The 26331-nt window shown below is 40.3% G+C and overlaps 1 protein-coding gene across 2 annotated transcripts in view; it reads right to left on the bottom strand.

The window, feature by feature from the left end:
- Nucleotides 1-26331, bottom strand: part of DCLK1 (doublecortin like kinase 1) — a 474120-nt gene that overhangs the window by 365072 nt on the left and 82717 nt on the right. For both annotated transcript variants that reach the window (XM_089690856.1, XM_089690855.1), the window contains exon 3: nt 22701-23047. In XM_089690856.1, coding sequence (XP_089546982.1) covers nt 22701-23047 — 347 coding nt within the window. The remainder of the gene's footprint in view (nt 1-22700; nt 23048-26331) is intronic.

Raw genomic sequence — 26331 nt, 5'->3', positions numbered from 1 at the left:
TCTGCACTTCTTTATATGTTTTCCCCTCTCCAATCAACTTTTTAATCAAGGTACGCTGTTCTTCTGAACAATGTCTGGAACGACCCATTTTCCTCAGAATTTCAGAGAGAAATGCACTGTAACCAGCATGTACAACATTTGCTGCCTTCCTATCTTAAATAAGGGCAATGTTAAATCTAAATTATGATTCGGCACTTATATTGATGGCAAGCTTGCAAAATATTTGGTTTTTATGATTAGTCATAATTAATATTAATATGTGTAAGTGGTCTATTGACAAATGGTAGTATTTACTATTCTTCAATTATAGCTGAGACCAAAAGATATACAAGTTAAGCTGAGATAGTATATACCAACTGATAGTTGAAGACTATATTTAGATATAGTTGGTTAAAAGTATTTGTTAGTTATGTCAAGGTTATTAGAAGTGACTTACTATTACAGTATGTATTTTAATAGTATCTGTGAGTATTTAGTATACATTTCTAACATTGATACATATATAGTTTAGTGATTATACATTGATATGTTCTTAAGCTATACTGTTCTTTATATATAGCTGAGGGTTACATCATTGGTATATCAGCATACATATGTTCCTGTCTATCAAACATCATATGTATAGCATCTTTTCCTTATATGAAATGGCTTTGCTAAGCAGTAATAATTTCCATAGAAGGTATTAAGATCACTAACTATGACGTACATTTGCCTCTTAAAAGTCCATGAGAGAACGGACAAGGAGACACTCGCGCTCACACACTAATATTGACACTTTGACATACACGTACACACATGGATGAGATGCTGGAACAGGTGCTGCAAGACAAGAGATCATCATTAACGTCACGTCCGGCTCTTTCTTTCTCGGACTCTGTGTTGGACAAGGACGTGAGAATCGCACATGGCAAGGACAGCCATGACAGATAATGGTGACTTTGTTTTAAACGTTTGTTTGTCATTTTACAGTAGTTTTATCTACATGGAACTGTTCATAATACGCTTTACATTGTTATTTTACACCATTGTGTGATAGAATAAAATCACACTTCATTTTTTTATTTCAATGGCTCTTTCATTCATAATCGCCTCAAGACACTAGAAGAAGTATTATATGTGTCTAAAAATCCAACAGGCAATAATTGCCACCTATTTTTCAAAGAATGAATGAACTCACTAATAGAACTCCACACTGCTATTATTTTGAACATGCCCCTTTCAATTAGTGATTCAATTACACAGAATCAGCAGCATGCATGTCTTGACTGTTGGGTCTGTTGGATTTCTATTACTCTACTACACCTGCTAGTAAATTATTTGCCATATAGAAATATTCTCCCAAATACAGTGATTGATCAGGTTAGTGATGTCTTACTGCTATTATTTTGAACACAACTGTATATATATATATTGAGATAAAATGGGTTAAGGAACGGGAGTGACTTTTGGGGGTGGGGGGACCCCTGTGTCAGCTCATGTTTTCTTCATTATGTTTAACCCACCCTGTGCCTGTTAAGGGGTACAGGGTGTGAATGTGAATGTCCTAGTATTGTGTATTGGTGTGGGGATTGTTCTTTGTTCTCTGCCATGTGGTTGTCCATTGTTCACTGCCATGTTGTTGTCCATTGTTCTGCATCCCATTGTTCTGTGTCTTGGTTGGGTGGGGGGTGTTTCCTGTAGCCCTTCCCACTGATGGGGAGGGCTGATGATGTGTTTCCTGTTCCTGGTTGTGTTTCCCCGCCCTGTGTATATATCCTGTGTTTGTGTATAAATAAAGGAGTTGAGTTCCTGTCTTAAGAAGAGTCGGGTGCTGTCTATTTCCTGCATGATCAGCGGGTGGTGTCCGGGGATTTGTGTTCGGACAGGGAAGCTGCAGTATAATGGAATTACCCAAGTGCGGTCTGGGTCCGGTTCCGTTACAGGTTGTACAGTATGTGACATAACAAATCAAACCCAGCAGAAGTACAGTCAAGAACAAAAATATTGTCAGTTAATGCACCACTTCGCCCAGAAAATTGTTGCAATTACAAATGTTTAGGCATTCTCATGTTTCTTTCTTTTGTTTGTATTGGTATGACACACAAAAAAGCGGAGAAACAGAAAGCCAAATCTGGCAAACCCCAAAAAAGGACTGGACAAAATTATTGGAACCCTCATTCAGCAGCATAACCCTGGGAAAAAAATAACTAAAATTAATCTCATCCTGTAACCATTAATGCGTTTCTTACACCACTCTAATGGAATTTTGGACCACTCTTCTTTCACTCCCCCCCCTTCTGGTGCTGACCCGGAAGTGACGTTACAATGTCACTTCTGGGTCCCTGACAAGAGATTGCAATGCAATCCCCGGGAAAGAATGTAATATGGTGCAATGTGAACTGCATTACATTCATTAGAGCAGAGGGGAGACATGCAGGGTCTTTTAGACCTTGGATGTCTCAAACAGAACAAAAAAAAAGTAAAAAAAAAAAGTAAAAAAAAAAAAGTATTTTTTTTAATTGTAAAAAATGAAAATTACACCCAAGCACATACCATCCCCCCCAGAAAAATATTGAGGCCCCCACCCCCACATATACACACGTACAAACATAAAAGCACATGCTGGAGTGCCTATGCATGAAACCGTCGATTGCACACATGTTACTTATCGCCGTGCACGCCAGAATGATAGAAATAATCCCAGCACCAGACCTCCTCCGTAACACTAAACTGGTCACCTTTAAGGAGCTTTAAAAGTGTTGAATTATAGAAAATATAGGGTACTGAAGTTTGTCGCTATTTCATGAGCGCGTACAAATTTAAGGTTTGACAAGTTGGCTATCTATTTACTGTCTGCAACCTCATCTTTTTATATTTTACAAAAAAATAAGGCAATTTATTGCTTTTTTGTGCCCTAAAATTAACTTATTTGTATTTTTACTGAAATTTTGCGGTAATATCATGCAACATAAAAAATTGGAACTACCACTATTTTATTCTCTAGGGTATCTGCTTTCAGAAAATATATCATGTTTGAGGGTTTTATGTAATCTTCAGGCCTAAAATGATTTTTTTAATGTGTGCAAAAAACGCAAAAACTAATCTGGCAGCGAAAGGGATAAAGTATAAGCCCTGACCCCCCCCCCTTTCATGACGAGCAGCCAATCGGTGCTGCTTACACTGTAAGGTCTCTCTCCTCCCTGCTGTGCTGGAGACAGGCAGGGAGGGGAGGAGGAGATAAAATTATTACATGTTTAAGTCGCCATAGAGCCTCTTTTGTTTTTAAAAGCCCCAGACATTCCTAAAATCACCTCCAATTTAAATACGGTTTTGGTTAACAGTTTTTTTTTTTATCTGGACAAGTAGACTGTCATGAAGGACAAGTAGACTGGGACCCCGATTTAGTCCCTGCACAAGTAGTTTTTTCTAAAATTTCCAGACCCCTGACACTTATTATTATTATCTCATATAGAGCAGCACTTTTGTTATGTTATATTTTAGGTTTTAGCTAAAGTATGTTTAATATCTCATAGCATGCTTGCAGCTCTTTACTCTCTGAACAAGTTCCACAAGTGCGGTTTGATTTAAGCTTTCATTCAGGAGCTCGTATATGAAAAATGAGCCAGCATGAACATTTCATGTTTTGAAGAAAAATCTTTGCCTTTACTCCACTAAAGACATCTTATGGGAGAGTAGAATAAATCAAGAAGAGAGTAATACCACTATAAAAGAAAACATCATATTGGATGTACAGTGATATTGCATCACAAATCTCTTGTGTCTACAGACTTGAAATTGGCAAATCCCAGGGGCCTGCTTTTGGGTCCCCCCCGTTTGCCTTTATCTGGCCTTTGAAGCATTATTCCATCCAATGACTCCAACAATGGGGAATAATTTCTGCCAAGGACACCAACAATAGGCACTGCTCCACCCACTGACACCAACGACTGGACACACTCCTCCCAATGACACCAATGATGGAGCACTGTTCTTCCCTTTGACACCAATGGGGCACAATTTCTCCCAAAGGCACCAACAAAGGGGCACAATTCAGCCTAATGACACCAACGATGGGGTACTATTCATCCCACTGCCAACAATGGTTGGGAAAAATTCCTCTCAATGCCGCCAACAATGGGGCACAATTGCTCCTTCTAACAGCAACGATGAGGCACAACTTCACCCACTGACACCAATGATGGGGACTATTCCTCTCCTAATACCAAAGTTGGGGTATTGTTTACTCCCATTGATACCAGGACATTTTCTGCTCCCATGTGTCACAGTCTAGTCCCTAAGCTCTGAAGTACAGTAAACTGGGCCTTTGTTTGGTGACCCCTGATACATGCCTCTCTCTTTACCTTCAGAACATGCTCAGTTTTGGCCCTAGAAAAACCAAGAAACCTGCTGCAGGCTTCTGTGACTGAGCAGCTATAATTACATGCTAGCACAACACGAACATGAATGATTCTGCACCCCCACTTTGGTGCTGGATACACAGATTGCAGCTCTAGTCCCAATGGAAGTTCTGTAGCTGGACTAGGCAATAACTGACTGATGATGAATATAGCTTTCATGGGAAGGCCACAAGGCATCGGTGATATACAAGATATAGTAGCTTGAGGGGGTTAGAAACATTTGGTCAATGACAGCACTAACCATCCAACAGTAACAAGACCCATTCTGATATTTTCTCTTGTATCACAAGGCTTTTCTGGAACTATGTTTGCTCTAATGTATTATTCAGAATTCTCTGAAATGCCACAAAAATTGTTTTCAATATTTTGCTCTGTCAAAGCCCTTTGCTGGGCAGTTTGCCAGCTGTGGTCAGGAGATGTGAAGGGTGTGAATTAACATTAAAGAGGTTCTATACCATGGCTTGATGATGTCAAACATAAAGGCATCCAAGAACGATCTTGGAAAAAGAGGCCCCATGAAGTATTGGTTTACTATTTTTTTATTACTTACATTTTTTTCCCATCTGTGTCCCATTGGGGAGCTTTCCTAATACTGTTCAATAGACACAACAGAAGTAAGGGAAACCTCTCTTAGACAATTGTCCCTACAACAAATATCCCAAATGGAAGGCTTCACATCTATCTCTGTTTTTGGAATTTTGGATTTCTTATGACTTTAAATTTTAGTGACAATAATTACTTGGACAAAAAGAGAGGTAATTTACCAAACGGGGGAAAACAGACAGCAAAAAATATATATATTGTAGGATCTAGCTCTTTTCAAATCCAAAAAAACATTAAAAAAAACCAAACAATTTTGCCTATAAAAACACTTTAAGACTAAGTTCACACTTGTGCAGAGCGGGACATCACATGTGATTCGCACAGGAATCGCACCGCATTGCTGTGTAGATCACATGCGATATCTGTGCGGTGCGATCTGAGTACATTTTGTATAGCTCAAATCTCATCCACACCAAAATGGTTCTGGACCCTTTTTTCTGCATCTAATTTGCACGGCATCGGTGTTCACACCCATGCGATCTGGCAATCTCACTGCATTTTGCGATCTGTTTTGGGGTGTTGTTAATTTAACATTGACACTCGCAGCAGAAGCTGTGCGATTGCAATGCGGTGTGCGAAACGCACAGGATTCGCTGCATTTCCCGCATTGCATCAGTGTGAACAGGACTAAAAGTTTATCACTAGAAAAATCTTTATATTTTATTGCTTTGGAAGGCATAGGGCAGGGTTAAACTCCCTTGTTAAGTTTATATTCTTTTCTGTAACTCCACTGGGAAGATTCACCCCTTTATTTGTACTGGTGACTCTTGTCCATGAAAAAAAAAGTGAAAGGAAATCCAAAATTTGAGAGTTTTCCCCCGAACAAAAGTTAAGGGGAAATCTTACAATGGGGACACCTGTTTCGGGGACAACTGTCTAAGGCAGGGTGTCCAAACTATGACCCTCCAGGTGTTGAGGAACTGCAAGTCCCATGAGGCCTTGCAAAACTCTGACATCCACAGGCAAGACACCCAGAGGCAGAGGCATGATGGGACTTGTAGTACTTCAACAGCTGGAGGGCCATAGTTTGGACACCCCTGGTCTAAGGTCTGGGTCACACTTGTGCGGGTTTTTCCCAAAAAAAAAACCAAACTAGCAGATTTTGACCCTTCCCTATTCTATGCAAAAGTTCTAAAACACATTTTGACTATACTTATAGTTAATTATTATAATTAATAATTCATTAATATTTATTAAATAATTAACATTAATATCACTTCTGAATCCTCCATTAGCATTTACTGTATATTACAATGCTGATACTCTTACCCTCCTGCACATATTAATGGCAGACAAATTAAAACAAAATTATTAGCACATACATATTTTTTTTTCTTTGAGAAATACATGTTTAACTATTCATAGGTTCCTGGAAACAAAAGAAAATCTATTTTTTATAGGTAATAAATGAAATCCTGAAGGAATGTGCTATAAGCAGTCTTTGTTGAATGAAGTGATCTCATATACTTCTATAATGAATGACATCAGCTCCTGGACATTTACTCTGGCACAGCCACACAGGGTTATTATTGCATGCAATGCATTCATAGAAATGATCTATATCACACACAGGGATTTTCCCGTTTGAAAAATAACATGGCAAAGAGAGATAAAAATTCAATATTGAGAAAATATTACATTTAATATCTCACAGCTTTTACAACACATACCATTAAGACATAACATCCAGTCTCATGGACAAAACCTTTTCCAGACATAACAAGAACTACAGTATTTGTACAGCTGCACTTTCCCATCAACCAAGTTGCTGTGAGATTCAAGGTCTAGTTCACTTCCAGGTACTGGAAACCTTCCACTGCAGTGACCTGGCAGTGGTCTGGAACGTTACCTGACACACAGCAATAATGGGTTTAAAAGATTCTATTTTGAATCCACTATAGGTTAGTAAGGTTGAAAAAAACTCCATCTAGTTCAAACAATAGAAAAAAATGAACTAGGAAAAAAACCTCTATATACAAAACCCAATCGAGGAAGGCAAAAACAAATATAAAACATAATCTAATTTGCTCCAGCAGGGTGAAAAAAATTCCTTCCTGATCTACCGAAGGCAATCAGATAGTCACTGGATCAACAACCTCTGATGTTATATTACCTATAAATGTTAGTATCCAGTTAGATTTTGTGCATTTAGAAATGCATCCAGCTCCTTTTTTTTTTTAAAACAATCTAGTTCTTCAGGGATTTTATTCCACATTTTCACAGCTCTTACTGTGAAGAAGCCTTTCTCCTTCAATGATTTTATTAAAGATTTTAAAGGAAAAAGAGCATAACCTCTTGTGTAACTTCACATCCCTTCCTCAGCTTTCTGAAAGCTCAGACAAGCTATTTAAATTATGCACTTTGAATGGCTATGGAGAAGGAAATGCTACAGATATACAGGTACAACCTATGTAGGAGGATTTGTTTTATCTCTGTGTATCACCTGAGGCCAGTCACTGTACTGGGTATATGTAAGGGTTTACATCACTTTAACTGAACAAGCTGGAGATAGAAGCTTATTGGTTGCCATACACAGCTGCTCCAGTTCTGTCTGCTCCAGTTTTAACTAATTGCTCCCAAAATGTTCAATTCTGAACAAAGAATACTTTTAAATAGGTTTCCATATATCATAGAGAAAGAGAGATAAAAGATAGACTTATGATTGTGCATACACAGCTAATGGACAAGATACAGAAGTAAAAAGCTGAAAAAGGGGACACATCTGGTTAAATTGAGGTATTTGGACCAATTTAAAGATATAAAACTACACCATGAAAAGCAATGGAAAGGGGTACCCAGACCACCAAGATACACCGCCACCATTCACAGATGAGAGTGACAGGTATACACGTACACTAAATGGTAATCTTATATAGTCGGGAACTACGGTACAAGCTGCTGAGAGAAGCAATTAGCTACAAAAATATCCAATCTCTATCAGCATATGCCTGCCAAGAATGAAATCACTTAGTACGTTCTTGTGTTCCATCCTGAAGGAGCTGTTTCTTGGCAACTAGCAGACAACTGGGTTACCACGGAGACGCGATAAAACCGACTGTTTTAGAGAAAGTATAGAGAGACGCTGCGCGTCCTCCGACAACCTTCTGAACATGTTATTTATATTACAGGGGGAAAATGATATAATTTTCTTATTTAACAAATACCATATCTTTTTAAAAAGAAACATTGCATGATCATGAAAACAATCTGTTACACCATCAAGCTATGCTAATGCTGAATCATGACCAATACATGCTCGAATAAATAACAGTGTTGGGAAAACAAGTGGAAGTTTGGAATTAGTCTACCATCAACCAATCAGAAATAATCTTTGACTGCTATTCTACGAGGCCAGATAATGAAGCACATTACCCCTGGTAGCTAGGGGTTAGGACCTATAGGGGTAAGAGGTACTAAAGGCATATAGACTATGCATTCTGAAAGTGCAGTTTCTCCTGAGAGAGACAAGACTGAACGGTGGAGAACCAGCAGAGCTGGGGGACCAGAGTGGGAGAAACTAGCAGACATCACACATGGTGTGCAGCATGGGAGCAATGTAGATAGCGGTAAGAGAGAGGAGCATCAACAAGCAAGAGGATCAGCAGAGCTGGGGGTTACTAATGAGTGGGGGATCAGCAGAGCTGGAGGTACTGAGTGGGGGATCAGCAGAGCTGGGGGTACGAATGAGTGGGGGATCAGCAGAGCTGGGGGTTATTAATGAGGGGGGGGATCAGCAGAGCTGGAGGTACTAATGAGTGGGGGATCAGCAGAGCTGGGGGCATGAAAAAGTGGTGGATCAGCAGAGCTGGGGGTACTAATGAGTGGGGGATCAGCAGAGCTGGGGGTACTAATGAGTGGGGGATCAGCAGAGCTGGGGGTAATAATGAGTGGGGGATCAGCAGAGTTGGGGGTACTGATGAGCAGGGGAACTGCTGAGTGAGGGCACTAATGAACTGGGGTTCTACTGAGCCCCTTTAAAACAAATAGAAAATCAACACACACAGGGCATTTGCCAAGCTTCATTAAACCCTTCAAAACCATCACAGAAGCATCAACAACACATCAAAAAAGCGGTAGGCACTTCAATGTGTGTTAGAATCAAAGCAAGTGTAAAAGAACCCTTAGTATGCAGTCCAGGATCTAGAGAACAACAAGTGACATCTCACCATTATTTTGCTTGTAGACAGTTCCCCTTGGTCTACATGATGGAACTCCCATGGGGTAGTAAGCAGTTACAATACATTTTTTGGAAGTGAACACTTTCAATTTATCAAATGATCAACGGGAACTTTATATGACCATGCTGGAGCTTAGCAGCCCTAAGTACAATATGCTGAACTCATCACTCTTCACTGAAAGCTAAAGGAAGCAAGAGAGCCAAGAATTAAAATGACATTATATTGGGTATTGAGCTGAAGAGTCTAAAGAGAAATGAGAATTAATTAAAAGAAATATACGGTCTTGATCACGGCTTTGCCGTTCTGTGAACTAATGCTAAATCCACTGAATCAGCAATGTAATTTGTTTTCAGCTGGTAAGCCCAGTGGAGTCTGCTACAGACCTGACATGATTACTAATAGCCACTAAAATCACTGATTCATTGCCTTGCTGCAGACAGAACGGGTCCTCTTTCTCCTGCCTGGGCAATAACGATGTCAAGAGTGAACCCAGAACAGGGATCTGACATGCGGAACACACATAAGGGGCATAAGGGGAAATCCATTTGCGCTATTCAATCTCACTCACCGCCAGTCACATTCATCTTTCATGGCAGTTATCAACTTTTCCAGAGTGAGGCACAGAGACCAATGTCTGCATCCATGCAAAGGAAGAGTTTTGGTTAAAATCCTTACTTGCAAGGCAACAGATGTGCGGTGAATGTGTATGATGAGTTTGAAAGTGGAGGATTGTGTTTAGATATCAATGGTGAATCACTAATAAATTCAACGCTTGGCCACCAAAAAACTGCAAATATTTAGATTCAATTAAATGTGTGTGGCTCCGGCAGTGAACATGGCAGTGATAGTGGCTGGTTGCAAAACAGGGAAACAAAGAAACACAGCGCCTCTAAGTGTGTACTGTGAAGGTATTTAATAGAAAGATAAGTAGTAACTCACATCTTAGAATTTAAAAACAGGCTCATGGGTAAGAGGGTGAGACGTCTGTAGTCAGATGTTGTTGTGTGTCTGATCCAGAGAGGAGATCGATTGAGTCCATCAGCAGGTGGTGCTGTGCATGTGCAACATGGATGGTAAGCCTGGTGGAATCTCCAAGGTGTCTGCCAGCAGATGGTGCTGTACATATGTAGCATGGATGGTGGAGCCTGGCAGAGTCTTCAAGATGTCCGGGATCAGCACATGTGGCATCTGACATTATCAAAATGCGACGCGTTTCTGAGCATGTGCAGGACGAGATGAGTCCAGATGCGCTCTTTCATCAGGCAGGGAGGAGCGTCAATGTATGGAGCCAGCCAATGCCGATCTTTACGGGCATCCAATGGAGTGGATTATGATAGCCACTGGCTCATGAAGATGAGCGCTTACATGGGATAATGGGAGGCAATGGCCACTGCCGACTATTATTTGGGGTCTGCTGTCAAAATCAACTGAACTGCATGCTTCCTATTCATTGAACGCACACTGGCCATCATGGCTGGTTGCGTCCAGCTACGATCACTGCAGGTAATCACTTACTGTGCAAACAGTCACGGATAGCTGCGACCGCCGTCAGCCTGTCATTGCCCCGTATGTAGGGTTGTCACCTCATCCCTTTAAAACCGAACACATATTAATTATACAGGTTCTGAGGCTAATTTAATGCAGATAAGGCATTAAATGAGTTTAATCAGTCACAGAACCTGTGTAATTAATATGTGTTCAGTTTTAAAGGGATGAGGTGGTAACCCTACCCGTACGGCCTTAGCCACTGTGGCTATCCACACACAGCTGTCAATCCCAGCCAAAGGAATAAGTAGATTCTTGCAACTGAAATTTACAGTGTGGTTAAATGCCCATGCAAATGTAGCCTTGCCTAAGGCCTGTTTAACCCAGGCTTCAGCTTGTATAAAGCAGTGTGAACAGCAAGCTTTTATAAAGCATTTGCAAAGTTTTCAGCAAGTGTTGTTGAAGCTTTTAAAGTAGCATACAGCTCCAGTTTGTAAATTTGAAAACTGATCCTAAAGGGAATGCTGATTGCTACTTTAAACAAGGTTCTATCTGGTTATTACTTGAAGCTTGCTGAAGCCTGCTAGCAGCTTGTTTAAAGTGGCTATAAGCTCTCCTGTTGAGATCTGTGTATAACATTTCCAAAAGGAGCTGAGAGACACTTTAAAGAATTAGAGAAAGCTGCTCAAGGCTTGTCGAAAGCTTTCCAAAAGCTTGCTGAAAATTTCATAAACGCTTGCTGTTCACACTGCTCTTACACAAACTGAAGCCCCTGTGAAACAGGCTTTGGAAACACATGCAAATCTTGTCCCTCCTCCAACTTCTAGCCGGACAGCGAGAGGAGTAGCAGTAAACCGATGAGTTCATCTCTCTCTCATTCTGCTCTCTCCTCCTTTTATGTTGTACAATGATCCTTGCTTAGCACAGCAGCACTGCACCACATATGTCTGGCTCCCTGTGCTGCTTCTTCTTCAAGCCTCAGCTCTGCTTTACAATGGACTGCATGGGTCTGATAACAAGTCAAATGTAGGTACTTACACTGCCTGTGCTAGAAGAAAATATACTTACTGATGTGCTAATGTTTACAAAGCTGCATTATTATGTGTCTTCTACAGCTGCCTGGAGTTTAGCTTTAAGACCTGAATTTATCACAGAAGAAATGTTATTCCAGATTCAAACAGAGCAAAGTAAATGTCTCAACTATGGGGAGAATCCAGGTTTAGGCAATGCAAACATATCTCACAAGCATCCAGTGGCAAATCATCTGCTTAATATAGAAGTCGCAAAGTGTCTGAAATAAAAACTATACAAGATCCATCAATCAGATTCAAAACAGATATGGAAAGGAAAGACTGGAGATGAGTGAAAACATAGATTTAATACTTAGTGGAGATCTTCTAAATTAATATAGACATAACTGAAGTCATAATATTTTCAGTTCAGCTAGTTTAAATACCTAAAATTTGTCTTTACATTGGGATGTCATATACCAACTGAAAGTCTAATCAGGTTTAAAAGGGCGGCATGTGCTCTGCAAAATGGCACTTGGGAGGGAGAGCAATAAGCAGGAGAATACAAACTAAATCTGAATGGGGTCTTGGCAAGGTAGCAATCTCCACTCCATCCCCCAATCCTTCAATTGACATTGGTGCCCCATTCACTCTTGAGAATGGGGCCAGCTGCAATTATCCGTGGGAGACTAAGTGGGATTCCGTGGGAAGCCTTATTCAAAGCAATGAGAAGCGGACAGCGCCTGCAGCTATTTAAGGCAGTTTGCATGTAATTCGTCATGCGGCGTTTGTCTCTTGAGGGTAATCGCAAACGCCCCCCTTCGGTAAGTGTGACTGCAGCGTAAAGCCTAAGTTTATTAAAGAAACAAAATCAACACAAGGGACAGCACTCTCTATCAATGTAAAGTATGCCTTGTGCTGATATCTGCTGCTCTAGTTGAAATCCAAAGTCCTCAATGAGAAAATGACTAGTATTCTTCAAAACACCCATTCCAAATTCTTGAAGATTTGGGAGCCTTGGTGTTTCTATGCCCTTCCAACTCTGGCCTCAGCTAGTATGGGTGCCCTTGGTCACTGATGCTTGCTGGCATGCAGAACCTTTCTCTCTTTTTCTTCCTTGCTCAGTTTCCTTTCTGTTTCTTTCATCTTCTGGGGTCTCCCTACTTCTCTCCTCTACCCCATCCCCCCCCTTTTTTCTCATTCTTCTCCTCCACTTCCCTCTCCCCTCTTATTGACCTCCCCTCTCCAATCCCTGTTGGAAATTTCTCAGATTGGAGAACTTCCCCTTCCCCCTCCCCTTGATTTTTGTGCTTCCTAAGGTTACTGGTTTGGATCCTTTGGGCCCGTCATTTGGGACTGCCTGACCCTGTTGGTCGGGTTGGTCAGTTTACAATGTTTTATATATAAAATGTAAACAGTGACATTGTACTTCGTAGGGGAGGGGCTCTGACGTCACGACGTTCCTATCGGAGAGGCTCGGTGATTCCAACGTAGACAGAGGCAGGCAAGGAGGGAGAACAGTGGCAGAGGAATACTCACTGTATACTGTGAAATCTATGTTGCCCTGGACCACCAAGGAATCGCATATTGCTGTGTATCACTACCACAGGCAAAATAAATCCCAATTTTACATAAGGATAAGACACTATGGTGTGTTTTCTTTTTATCTACATCTGACCCTTAAACTCCACATTGGTGGAAGGAGGACATGAGAAGGAGGTGACCCCTGGAGGGGTATTAGGAGATAAAGCTGGTCTTATTATCGGTGCATGAGCAGCTGAATAAGGAGAAGGAGGAGAGAACAGAAGCACCTATATCTATACCTTGGAATATTTAACACATGAATACTTACCCATAGATCCTGGAAGGATCAAAAAGTCTATTTGCCTGAATTCATTCAGGCCAATACAAAGGTGAGCGCATAGGGAGACCACAAGGCACCTGGAAATAAGGAATCACTTGCACTTTTTGCACTCTTAAAGACTTTATTTATTCATGAACTATGCACGTGCACATTTAAATATGGTTTTTTACACAATTATGATTTTTGATTGATCACTTTATATTCAGAGAGGCACTTATTCATACTTATATGTTTATATATTTATTAATTATTGAGTATCATCCACCACATGTGATGCATGCATTTATATATATTGGTAATCTCTTAGCTATATTAGTCTAGGGTTTGTCACTTATCACAAGGATTTATATTTGATTTATTAAGTTATTCACTTATCAGATTGAGTATAGATTGGTAATTGATTTATATATACACAAATAGGAGCGCGGCACTATAAAGATATTAATTTGTTGATTTTACACCATTAAGTGAGTTTGTGTAAGTGCCAGCGCACCAATCACATTTAGTTATAAAGATAATTGTTTAACACCTACTGACAGCCTCAATTCATAATAGCTCACAAGGAATTACACTATTTATAATGACATTGTACTTCTGTCTTTGTTACCCATTTTGCCTGCATGGAAACCAAAAGTTTCTTGATTTCGGTGTACTGTTTGCATTGCACCACAATAAAAATCTAATTTTGCCAGAAATCCAAAATCCTCTGGACCCCCCTGCAGCAATAATCATTCGGTGCCACAGGCGAGTCGAGGGACTTATAACAGGCACTCATCAAAAGTGCAGACTGTGTCCACCCTTTCCACTCCTCCTTTAATAGAAGCTATACTATAGCTTCCATTCATTAAAACTGCTCTATCAATGGAGGAGGTGGACCTTTCATTCACTTGCCTGTCCTTTATTTATAGATTATCTTTCATTCATGAAAGCTATAGTACAGCTTCTATGAATGGAGGAGGGGGGCAGAAAGAGAGACAGGTTCAGCACTCCTGATAAGTGCCAGTGACAAGTCACTCAATTCTGTTAACCCTCACTGCGCTGAAAGATCGCAGCTGCATAGGTAAAGGGGGTTCAGAGAACAAATTTCAACTAAAGCAGCAGCCATCAGCACAAGGGACATTCTGCAATGATATTAAGTAAAGTCTCTTGTGCTGATTTTTTTTTTAAATGTTTGAATAAATTTAGGTTTAAAAAAAGGGACTGCATAGAAAAAGAAAGCCATCTATTTGCATCGTCTGTACTGGGATGGTCCCATTAAGCACTAGCTGTCTACACGTACATTCTCCCTTATGAAGTGCCTGGCAGTGATGGTGTTGAAGAATTAAGCAGCCCCTTCCCTGTTTACAGTAAAATTATAGAAATTGTAGATAGGCTCCTACCTATGTTGCCTCAGGGGTGAATTGTCTCTTGTGGTGTTCACTAGCAGTATAAAATGCAACAAAAGGATATACAAATACATACTGTATACTAGTCTACTGAGCTTGCAGGCTTTGCCATTTTGTTACCCTCATAACATGTAGTCATATAGCCTAAGAAAATTGGATGGATCACATACGGATTTATTGAGGATATAAGTAGATAGATTCTGGTTGGTTGCTATAGGTACATCTGAAAAATAAAGGTAATGGGAATCAATTCTCCAAGTGTCTGAAGGAATAGTTGTCACAGAGGGGGTAATTTACTAAGACTGGAGGGTGCAAAATATTGTGCAATTCTGCATAGAACTCAATCAGCTTCCAGGTTGTTTTCTGTTTTGTCGATGCTTAACTGAACAAGTTGAAGTTAGAAGCCGATTGGCTACCATGCACATCTACACCAGATTCTGAGTGCACCAGTTTTGGTAAATCCACCACAGATTGTCTATATTTCCCACATTATTGTCTTTTACATTCTCCTAATACTGACAGGGAGATTAAGCTAAAAAATATGACTGGTCGCTATGGCATCATTCTTTCAGACCCTTTGGGAAATGAGGCCACTACTTTGCTGAATCTGAAGCATAATTGGCTATAATAAGAAATGGAGACATTCAGTTCATAACTTTGTAGCTAAATATAATAAATTAGCAAGTTAAATGCTGGAAGACTTCTGGCTGAGTGACAAACCCCATTCTATGGGTAGGATGAAGCCACATATTTATGTGGGTAGCTCATCCTTAAATTATACTTTGAAGCACAAAGCTTTTATTTGGAGATGTTCACCACAATGACAAGAGTTAAACTATTGTTAAAGGTGACTACGAACTGCTTAATATTATACATCCTATCTTTAAATGGTCCATGCACCAAAAGCAATATTCCAGCTTTGGACAAATAACAGTGAGCAGATGTACGAGGCGCATTCAAGTCAATCTGGGACTTTTCTGTTTATATAATAAAAGAACAAATTTGAAGGAGTGGAAACTGCATTAATTTTTCAATATACTCCCCTGCTACATTTATGCACTTATCTGAGCAAACCGTTGGCGCTATATAAATCCTGTATAATAATAATAATAATAATCTCAGCGTTTAAATAATGCCTGGAAAGTTTCAGCATAGAAAGATTTGTCAGTACACCTGAACCATCCTAGGACTGCCTGTTTCACTTTGTCATCATTGTATTCACCATTCCCATAGAAAGATTCATCTGCTATGCAATTTTACGACTTTTACGCTAATTTTATGACTTATGGTTAATTATCAAGGATCAGGCATTCCACATGCTGAATGTTCACAGGAATGCCTGCTGTGGGCTGGGAACCACCACGGCTAGGATCGTCACTGACGGACATTTACACCATTCAAATGTCTTACTGTGGCTGAGTGTCCCAACACTGTATTGTGCTTGAAGTCTTCTGTAGATAACCACAGGTTTTAGGCATTCATTCAAAAAAATTCCATCACCACACGCTGTTTTATGCATGCAATAACACTGTTGTTTGCCAACTTTTTTATAGCTCTCTGGACTGGCCTGCAACACATGCGCTGCCTATCAGTAATAGGACACACTTGCTACTTACTACTGCGTGTAGTACCATCATGCTAGCATCCCCTTTTATATCTGAAAAAATAAAAGTGGTTTGACCTGAATGCCCCTTGTAGCTTTCCCTAGCTTGCAAATATATGTCTGCCTAGTTTAGGTCTATCACTTCTAATAGAGGATATAACCTTCATCTGGAAATGCCAAATTCCAGAAAAGTTAATTTTCTGGAATCACCACGTTCCATGCATTCTGGCTTAAACATCATATAGTTTTTTGCAACTTCAAGCAGATCCAAACTATAGTTAGGTGCAAATTTCTAGGTTACTCAGCCTGTAGGAAGGAATATAATATTTATGCTGCATCCATTGAGTTCTTTTCTAGTTTACAGACTGACAACCCCACAGCTTGCTTGCTACACTTCACGCAGATCTCAAAATCTAGATACAAGAGATCTTTACTGATCCATCTCCTCAATCCAGCAAAAGACTGCAATCCCTGTAGTTGGAAACAACCACGACCTCCATCTACAGCTCAATTGTGCTCTAAGACTAACCGCATTATGTTAGTGGAGGATCTACCTGCCGTCCTCAAAGATAAGACAGAAACCTATAGGAGAACTTGATTTTAATGGATACAGCCGACTACACAAATACCCTACAAAAATGCCAATCTGACCCTTCTCACACAAAATAGTTAAAAGGAAATATACCTGTAATTCCCATTTCCCGAAAACTAATTTTTACTAACACATGGGGTCCCTTGGTAGCAACCCTACCCCTTAGGCATACTGGCCAACAACACCTCCCCACTGCATTAGATGCTGATTCCCCACTACAAGCTCATGTCAATGTTCCCCTCCACAGTCCCTGTGACTTTTCCTTCCCCCTTCCCCTGCATCTGTCTTTCCTTTGGTATTTTTTTAATTATCCACAAATTCCTTGATTACCAATCTTCCTCTTCACCTTAAGGTGGCCATCCATGGATGGAAATTTGGTCGATTCAGTGGGGACCTGATGAATTTCAATTAATTTATGGACAGGCTGGTTATACAAAAGTTGATCTACTGATTGACTTCTGTACAACCAGCCTGTTTGGTTTTTCGCAAACAATCAGTGCCGTTAGCAATAGCCAGCAACACTGATGGCAGTGTGTCAGAAGACAATGGCACAGCAAGAGTTATTTTCCCAACCACATCAAGTGTGTGGAATAGGCAATTGGGTAATTTTTTTTCCGTTCAACCAGATGGATGAATGAAAAAAAATCAATGTATTTAAACAAAAAACTTAACTCCACAACACGCTGTTAAGAGAATTGTTTTGCAGCAATGGTAGCATGCAGTGCTTCACAAGATACCAATCTGGGCTGTATATTGTTGTACCTTAACAACCTATGGTTAAAGTGTTACAAGTTCTAAAAATATCTGATTCGATAATGCCTGGAATACAAACTCATGCAATTCCAATATATGAAACAATAACTGCTAAATTAGGTCTAAAATTGCTTATATTGTCAGATAATTGTCTTATGTCTGGGCACTTAAACATGTCCATGTCCCACTTATACTCACCTCCCTAGCAATCTCCTACAGCTCCTCTCTGTATCACAGCCATCTCAAAATGACCGGTGCTTATACTTATGATGCAGCACTAGGTTAACACTCAGTATTTTGGTGGCCGCTAAGACAGATGAAGGGGCGGCATTGGATTGCTGGAGAGGTGAGTATCAGTGGGTCAGGGGGTGGCTTTAAACACAGAATGCAACTTTTAGCAAAGTGACTGAAAGCATATACATACATGACAAGCACAAGATCAAGAGTCAACAAATGCTTTTATGTTTATAAACTAATCTCATAACAGCCAATGTGTTTCGAGAGCAAACATGCTCCCCCTTCATCAGGGCTGAAGATATTTGCAAATAATTGAATTGACTCAGGGAAGCAGATGCCAGATGAATCCTAAAGTGTGTAGTACTTGCTTGTCCTTCATCTTTTCTCTGGGTGCCAGTCTTCTGCCATCATGATAGGCTGGTACGGGGTGATATCATTTCCACGCATGTGCAGGAGTACAGTCATCCAAGCACACAGGCACTGTGTCTGAATGTAAACTGAGCTGTACTTGTGCAGTAGTTTTATTTTAATATAAACACCAACAAGGAAAGGTAAGTGAGCGCCTGAAGGTCACAACAGCTGGCACTCAAGGTGACTCCACAATCCTTGTGTATATAATGTAAAAAAAGTGCAGTGCTCAAAAAATACAGTGTCCTATCAATAAGATGCTCCGAAATGGGAAGAATGATCCACCATGTGGTGAAAAAAGGGAAGGTGATCCTACTCCACCACCCTTATGCACTCACCAGAAATTGATTATATAAACACATATATTGCAAATAATAGTTTGAGTATTCACCACATGAAGATGAAACCAGTGTTATAACTCCCCCATTTATACACTCACCAAAGGTACATAATGTATGCACGTGTCATAATCAACACAATATGCACAGCTATATATTATAACGCAGCAGTACAATCATTTGACATGTGGTTCTGAGGAATGCTGCCCGTTGACCACTCTTAATTAGGGGTCATATGATTCTGGTAAGCCTCCCTCTGTTGTACACTGAGGTGCTGTGTGGTTCATCATTGAGAAGTTTTGATGGCGTTTGGTATCTACATCTGTCATTTCCCTCATAATCAAATAATTGACAATTTTTGGCTTCACATTTGGACTCCTTTGTTTTGTCTTTTCAATTTGTGGTAACACATAAGAGTGATATATTTGCACTGCACTATTGGATTCAATTTAATTTATCTTAGCACTGCACTATTGTTTGTGATGTTTATAATGCTCTGTATCATGGTATTGTGCTAGCTGCTATGTTTGTTAAGATCCGATAGAGCCCTAGCTCTTTTTTTTTAGTTCTTATTTGTAATATTTTACAGCAAGAAAGATACACATCTCTAGAACGTATTGTCTTTATGTGACAGTGTGCATCAGATTCCTCTATGAATTGTCTCACACTCTTCTTGATAAGACCTCTGTGATTTATCAAAAAAATGTAATCCAATTATGAGGACATTAGGTTGTTTATGCTTTGATCCTCTTTATTATTTGTATTAATCTGCTAATCTTACTCTAATGTAGAACAGAGACAAGCGGCCAACTCTATGAGGGAACAATCATCTTTGTTCCTTTCAAGGTCCCCAGTGTTCCTGCTTGGCCTGCTGACGTTGTGCAGAATAACATTTTTTGGCTGTTTCAAAGGGAGAGCAAAACATTCTATTGTTGCCTTAAAGTGGACCTTGCATCAGATATATTTTTCATGTTAAATGCATGCATGTTAAGTAAAACCTCAACCCAGCTAACCCTTCTGCCACCAAGGAAGGTTAGCCAGGGAATGTCTAGGGGATATAGAATGAGTGCAGACATTCCACTGATCCAATTGTAACTGGATGAATCAGGCAATGACCATTTTTTTCTGTGCACTTTTATAATGGATTCACATGGGCCATGGAAGAGCATCCAGTGCACGTGATGTTAGTCAGCATTCTGTCTTCATTCCAGCCATCCATTCAGCTCAGTGCACTACATCGGTTCCATTGTTCACAAGACATTAAACAGGGGTCAGAACCACAGCCAAGCTCCTATTTTGACCATGTGACTCCAATCTTAATGAAGTAGCAGGCCTCAAAAGGTACATAGACTCTTTTACCTTATACCCTAGTGCCCGACCCAACTACCCAACTAAGGGCATCATGCTACCCTTTGGGACTTTTTGTGCAGCCCTCACCCTGCAGACACTAATCTGTTTCCCTATTGTATGGTATAGTAGTGATTAGTAGCAGCCTCATGTAATACGACTCTGGCCTATGGATGTCTCCTGAAGCACATGCCCAGTCTCCAACAACTCCTTTACATGTTCTCAGTCCCTGACAGTCTCCTGCAGCATGTTTGCAGTCTTTGACCATATCTTGTATCAAGTTTTCAATCTCTAACCATCTCCTGTATTATGTCCACAGTCTCTGATGATCTCTTGTATCATGCCCATAGTCTTTGACTATATCTTGTTGTGCATGTGCTGTCTCTTATAATGAATATTCACTGAATTTTATGTTTGAACTTTAGTAAAGTCAGGGGCTGCACTTGGGGCAACCCCTTATCAAGAAAGTTAACCACCACTGCTGTAGCACCTGATCATGTAAAGAAAGAAGGATTGCAAAATTTAGGGATGCAACGATATCAGTGAATATGAGTACCGATACTTTAGATTAAGTACTTGCCGATACAGAGTAGCGATACTTTACGGTGCAATTTGCTTCCATACAAAATGAATGGGCGCAAATCACACTGCAAAGAATGGCATGCGATTTGAACAGGAATGCGTTGCGATTCCTGTCCAAATCACATGTGGTTTCCCTACCGCTCCTGTGTGAACCCAGGCTTGTCTTAGTGATTTCAGCCTGGGTTCACACAGGAGCGGAGCGGGAAACTGCTTGCAATTGCACCGCATTCCTGTTCACACCACATGCCATTCTTTGCAGTGCGATTTGCACCCATTCATTTTGTACTGATGCAAATCACATCGGAAGTATCGGTTTCGGTTATCAGGAGCAATTTCACAAGTACGAGTGCTTGCAAAATTATTTGGTATCAGCACGGATACCGGTATCGGTGCATTACTAGTAAAATTCTAATTTTTGTGGAACATTTTAATTCCATTTTTAGATTTTTATGTTTACTTTTCTACTGGCTACAAGACTAAAACATGCTGTCATTTTATCAAACATGTGCAAGAGTGGAAGCAATGGAGCAATGGCCAGTTGCAATGAGTAAGCCACTAGGATGTTCAACAAACAGTGCTTGTCACATGGGCAGCCAATCAGTTTACTGTCAGCTTTGAGTAGTACTGTCACTGGTTACAAACATTCTGCTTGGGTTAAATAAGCCTTACTAGTATTTTTTTTACTATTTTTTTTTAACACATCATCATTTACTTATCGTTCAGCTGTAACATAAGCAGAGGAAGTAATCCTATAGTTATAGCAGAGTAAAAACCAAAAAGACTTATCTCTATACCACCCTCAATTCCTGGTCTACTGCCAGCTGGCTGCAGGTGTTATGATTCCTGACTGCCTATAGCAACCTACCGTCAACACGTGTGTAAATTGGACCGGTGCTGCTGCATGTCCACACAGCTGCCAGGATATTTCCCATGTTGGGTTGCGTCACTTTGAGGGATACAAGTCAACAGAGCGTGTAACTGCACTGAAGAGCATTCCTACACTTTCCACCATGGAACATGTTCTTTGCCACTGCACCAATGCACACTTCCCTATTCATCCTGTTTCAAGAAATGCCACACTTTCTACCAATAATAATAATAATTGAAGACACATGACATGTAAAGATGGAGCAGGTATCAATTCCTTGCTGAGTCAGATTGTTTTTAGTTATATGGAATAGCCCATTCAGATTTGACAAAAAACCTAGGCAAAATCGAAGGTTACTATGCTATTTTCTCTCCTGGCTGGATGTTCTTCATAAAAATAGTATGAATTAGGAAAATACTACTGTATGTCCACTATATTATTATTCAGGATTTATATAGCGCCAACAGTTTGCGCAGCACTTTACAATATAAGGGAGACAATACAATTACAATACATTTCAGTACAGAAAGAATGTGAGGGCCCTGCCCGTGGACCTTACAATCTAAAGGAAGGGGAAGGTGATACAAAAGGTGATAGCTGCGGGGAACACATGCGCTAGATGCTCTTTAAAGGAATAAAAAATATTTAAATGTGCTTGGATTGCAAAATGAGATATACAGGTGAAACTCAAAAAACTAGAATATATGGAGTTGATGTACATAGTAAGTAACTAATTCCTATGATTATTAGCTCACTTTATTGGTCATAATTTTCCTGATTCACGCTATGCTTAATGAACGAAGAACATTTGACTGTGAGAGAAATTAGCCTAGTAACATGCAATTTTGCAGGCATTTGCACAGAATGAATGTTCATGCAGTTTCACAGGAGGAATGCTATTTTTTAAAAAAAAATTAATCATAGAGCTGTAAGAAGTTTGGACCATTTAAGGTAGCTGCATGAAGTAGGTCAGAAGTGCTGAGCAAATCTGAGTTTTGCCTGGAAAATGTATATTCCAGTTCATCTGTATACACATGTTATGTGGCTTACCTGTTTCCCATCCAGTGTATAGAGGCGTTTTACCACTCCAGAATCCAGTTTTATGGCATCGGTTATATCAGTGAGAACTTGCTCAAAAGAATGGGCTGTCTTCTTGTTGAGGAGAATGCGGACGGCCTTACGTGGCTTCACTCCACTTCTGATGATGGTGACAAGCTTGGGTCTGATAAAATCTTTGCTCTCTCTCCCCTCGGAGGTGCTGGCCTTAGCGGAAGCTAGAGGCTGCGCTGAGCGAGGGCTGGATGTGGTCTTCACATTCACTGACCAGTTGGGATTTACATTCTTTGTGTAATCCAATTTTTTGAAAGGCTCAATGGATCCGCACACATAACTTTCACCTAAAACCAAAAAAAGTGTTGAAGTAATTTCTTTACAGGCTTGAGAAAATTGAATTATGCAAAAAGTCATGGAAACTTGTGATTACAGTAAATGACTGCCCACTCAACTGCAGGACTCTTGCAAACACATACACTCACCAACCACTTTGTTGGGTATACTTCGCTAGTGCCAAAATAATATCCCCCACATAATTACACCTCCACCACCAGCCTGAACTGTTGATACAAGGCAGGATGGATCCAAGCTTTCATATTGTTTGCGCCAAATTCTGACCCTACCATCTGCATGTTGCAGCAACCAGTCTGCTCATTCTCCTCTGACCTCTAACATCAACAAGGCATTTTCCTCCAGACAACTGTTGCTCACTGAATATTTTCTCTTTTTCGGACCATTCTCTATAAACCCTAGAGATGGTTGTGTGTGAAAATCCCAGTAGATTAGCAGTTTTTAAAATACTCAGACTAGCCCGTCTGGCACCAACAACCATGCCACATTCAAAGTCACTTAAATCCATTTTCTTTCCCATTCTGATGCTCGGTTCAAACTTCAGCAAGTCATCTTCACCACGTCTGGATGCCTAAATGCATGAGTGCCATGTGATTGGCTGATTAGCAATTTGTGTAACCAAGCAATTGAAAAAGTGTATGTAATAAAGTGATGAGTGTATATCTGTATTTAGGCTGCTGAACCTGTGCAATATAAATTCCGGCATATTTCCCCCCCCTGGAAAAACACAGGTGCCACATCCAGCACCTATAGATGTGAAACAGCACTCTTAGGATTTCTAAATGTTCCTTATAACATAGCAAATCTCTTTGTGTTCAGGTCCACTTTAGGGATTTTAAGACATTTTTACATAATTACAATTGTTTCCTTTTTTACTGTCTATTTACAGCCCAGTGAACATTTGGATTTCCATTTTAGTGGGAGTGGGGGTTAAAATTGAATGCCAGGTAATGAAAAAACTTTACATTTGCGTGTTCCACACCCCCTATCGCCCTGCCCCCACCTGCAAGGGTCAACTGTTTTGCCCAGGGGCTGATCAAAAGGATAACATAAACACATTACTTCTCACTCCCTACCAGCCAGTGCTCTAGATTGTAGGCAGGAACTTGGCGACCTCACCTGCAATGCAGGCCTGCCACTCCTGCATTGCGTGGTATGACAACAGACTACCAATTGGGCAACAAATAGAAGTGGATTAGGGGAACGATCTTTAAGAAAAGAGAAAGCCTGTGGGAATGAGGTATAAGATAAGTATATCACCTTATTCATTATCCTCTAAACCAGGGGTGTCAATCTGGTGGCTTTCCAGCTGTTGTGAAACTACAAGTCCCATCGTGCCTCTGGGAGTCATGCTTGCAACTGTCAATCTTGCAATGCCTCATGGGACTTGTAGTTTGGCAACAGCTGGAGGGCCTCCAGTTTGACACCCGTGCTCTAGGCAAAATGATCAATTAACCCTTGCAGTGCAGAGGGGCCTGAATGCAAGGGTAACGTTTTTTTTAATTTCCCACAGTTCAGCTTTAATTCCACCACTGGTATTTTAAGGGGCTGCAACCCAACAAACAAATGTTTCGCCACCTTGAAAATGTGCATGTGCAGTACAAGAAATGGCATTTGGATATAGTGGTTTGCCTGCCAACTTTCTGTAGTTGAATAAAAATAATAACGTGACTTTACAGTCAGTTCGAGGACATAAATCTTCCACTAATGAGATTTTTAAATAATGTTTGTACTTTAGTCTATGCACCGAGGAACAAGTGAAAATCTGGTGAACATCATTTCTGTGAGTTGTCTAATGGTAGTGCAATATACAGTATTCACTTAGTAAATGGACGATAGCAGATTGTGGGAGCCTTTTGTTCTTTTTTCAGTTAGAAAATGTTAACAACTATGCAAAGCATGCTACTCTAGCTCTGGAAATCCTTGGCTCCAAGCTCTGTAGATGTCAAGGCCATCAACTATTCTAAACGTTTATGTTGTCACAGGGGTTAAATAACCAAAGCCTACAGAAATGCCAGTGTATGCCAGGGAACAAGATTAAAACAAACGGTAAAATTTCATACAAGTCATATAGAAGAATGATGTGAAAATCTTGATTGGCTTGCTTAATACTTTGGACTTTAACTTGTTTTAACACAGAATTCCAGGCAGATAGCTAAATAAACAGATCAAATACATATATGGGAGCTGTTTTACCTGCTTTGTATTTTTGACCATCCAGTCTTGAGATTTAAATAGCTCTGCCACAAAGCACAGCCCTGTCTTGCAGGGGAGGAGACCAGATTTTTCTATGCTGCAGTTCAGTAACACTTACAGTATATGTCTTCTTCCCACCCCCACCTTGTGACTGGACAGTGAAAGGAGAAGCAGCTGATTGATCAGATAATCTTTCTGTTAAGCAGCCCATAGAGGAGTCAGTTTTTTGTCGTTCAACCAGCAGATTGAACAAAAAATGTCGACTTGATTCTCCCATCCACACATTCAATGTGAATGGGGAAATCCTCCCCTATTATATTATGAGTTCGGGAAGACTGCCATCAGAATACACTGATCAGCATGCAGGCTATACCCTGCATTGCTGATCGAGTGGGGAAAGTCTGACTCAGTGGTTGTACAGAAGTCAATCAGTAGATCAACTTCTGTACAACCACAGTGCCCATACATGCATTTGGCCAGTCCCTACTGAACCTTCCACATTTCAACCTATGTAAGGCTGGCTTAAAGTATAACTATAGGCAAAACTTTTTTTTTTAGTTTTGGATAGAGTGGAGAGAGATTAGGTCACTTGTCAGTTTCTATTGCTGCCTGTGGCCCCGTTAGGGAGATTCACCCCCTCTATTTGTCTTATCACTGAGAGTGAAAGTGAAAGAAAAACCCACATTTTGGGTGGTCCCCAAAAAAATTATATTGGGAAAATCTTCCAACAGGGACACTAGTTCCGGTGACCTAGGAGTCCCCAAGAAATTCCCATAATTTGAAGGGATCTCCTCTCACTTCCTGTTTGGCTATGGAACAGGAAGTGAAGGGAAATCTCCCCCATGGGACAAAGATGGCAAAAATAAACTTTACAGGGGTTATAACCCTCCATTACTCTATCCAATCTATTAACTCTGATCTTTTTTCTTCTATTGTTGTTTTCCTTGGTATATGAGCACTGTAGCACAACTGGTAATCAGTTCTTTGTGGTGCTTTTCCTTCTCTCCATCCAAACTCTACTATACAGGGACTGCCATGGGCTGACACCAAGTCAAACTCTGGTATTTACACTGCATCTGCC

The sequence above is a fragment of the Staurois parvus genome, unplaced genomic scaffold (assembly GCF_062004578.1).
Source record: "Staurois parvus isolate SC_StPar_1 unplaced genomic scaffold, SC_StPar_1.0 ptg000544l, whole genome shotgun sequence".
In the NCBI taxonomy this organism is placed as follows: domain Eukaryota; kingdom Metazoa; phylum Chordata; class Amphibia; order Anura; family Ranidae; genus Staurois; species Staurois parvus.
This window is presented reverse-complemented; position numbering and strand designations above follow the sequence as displayed.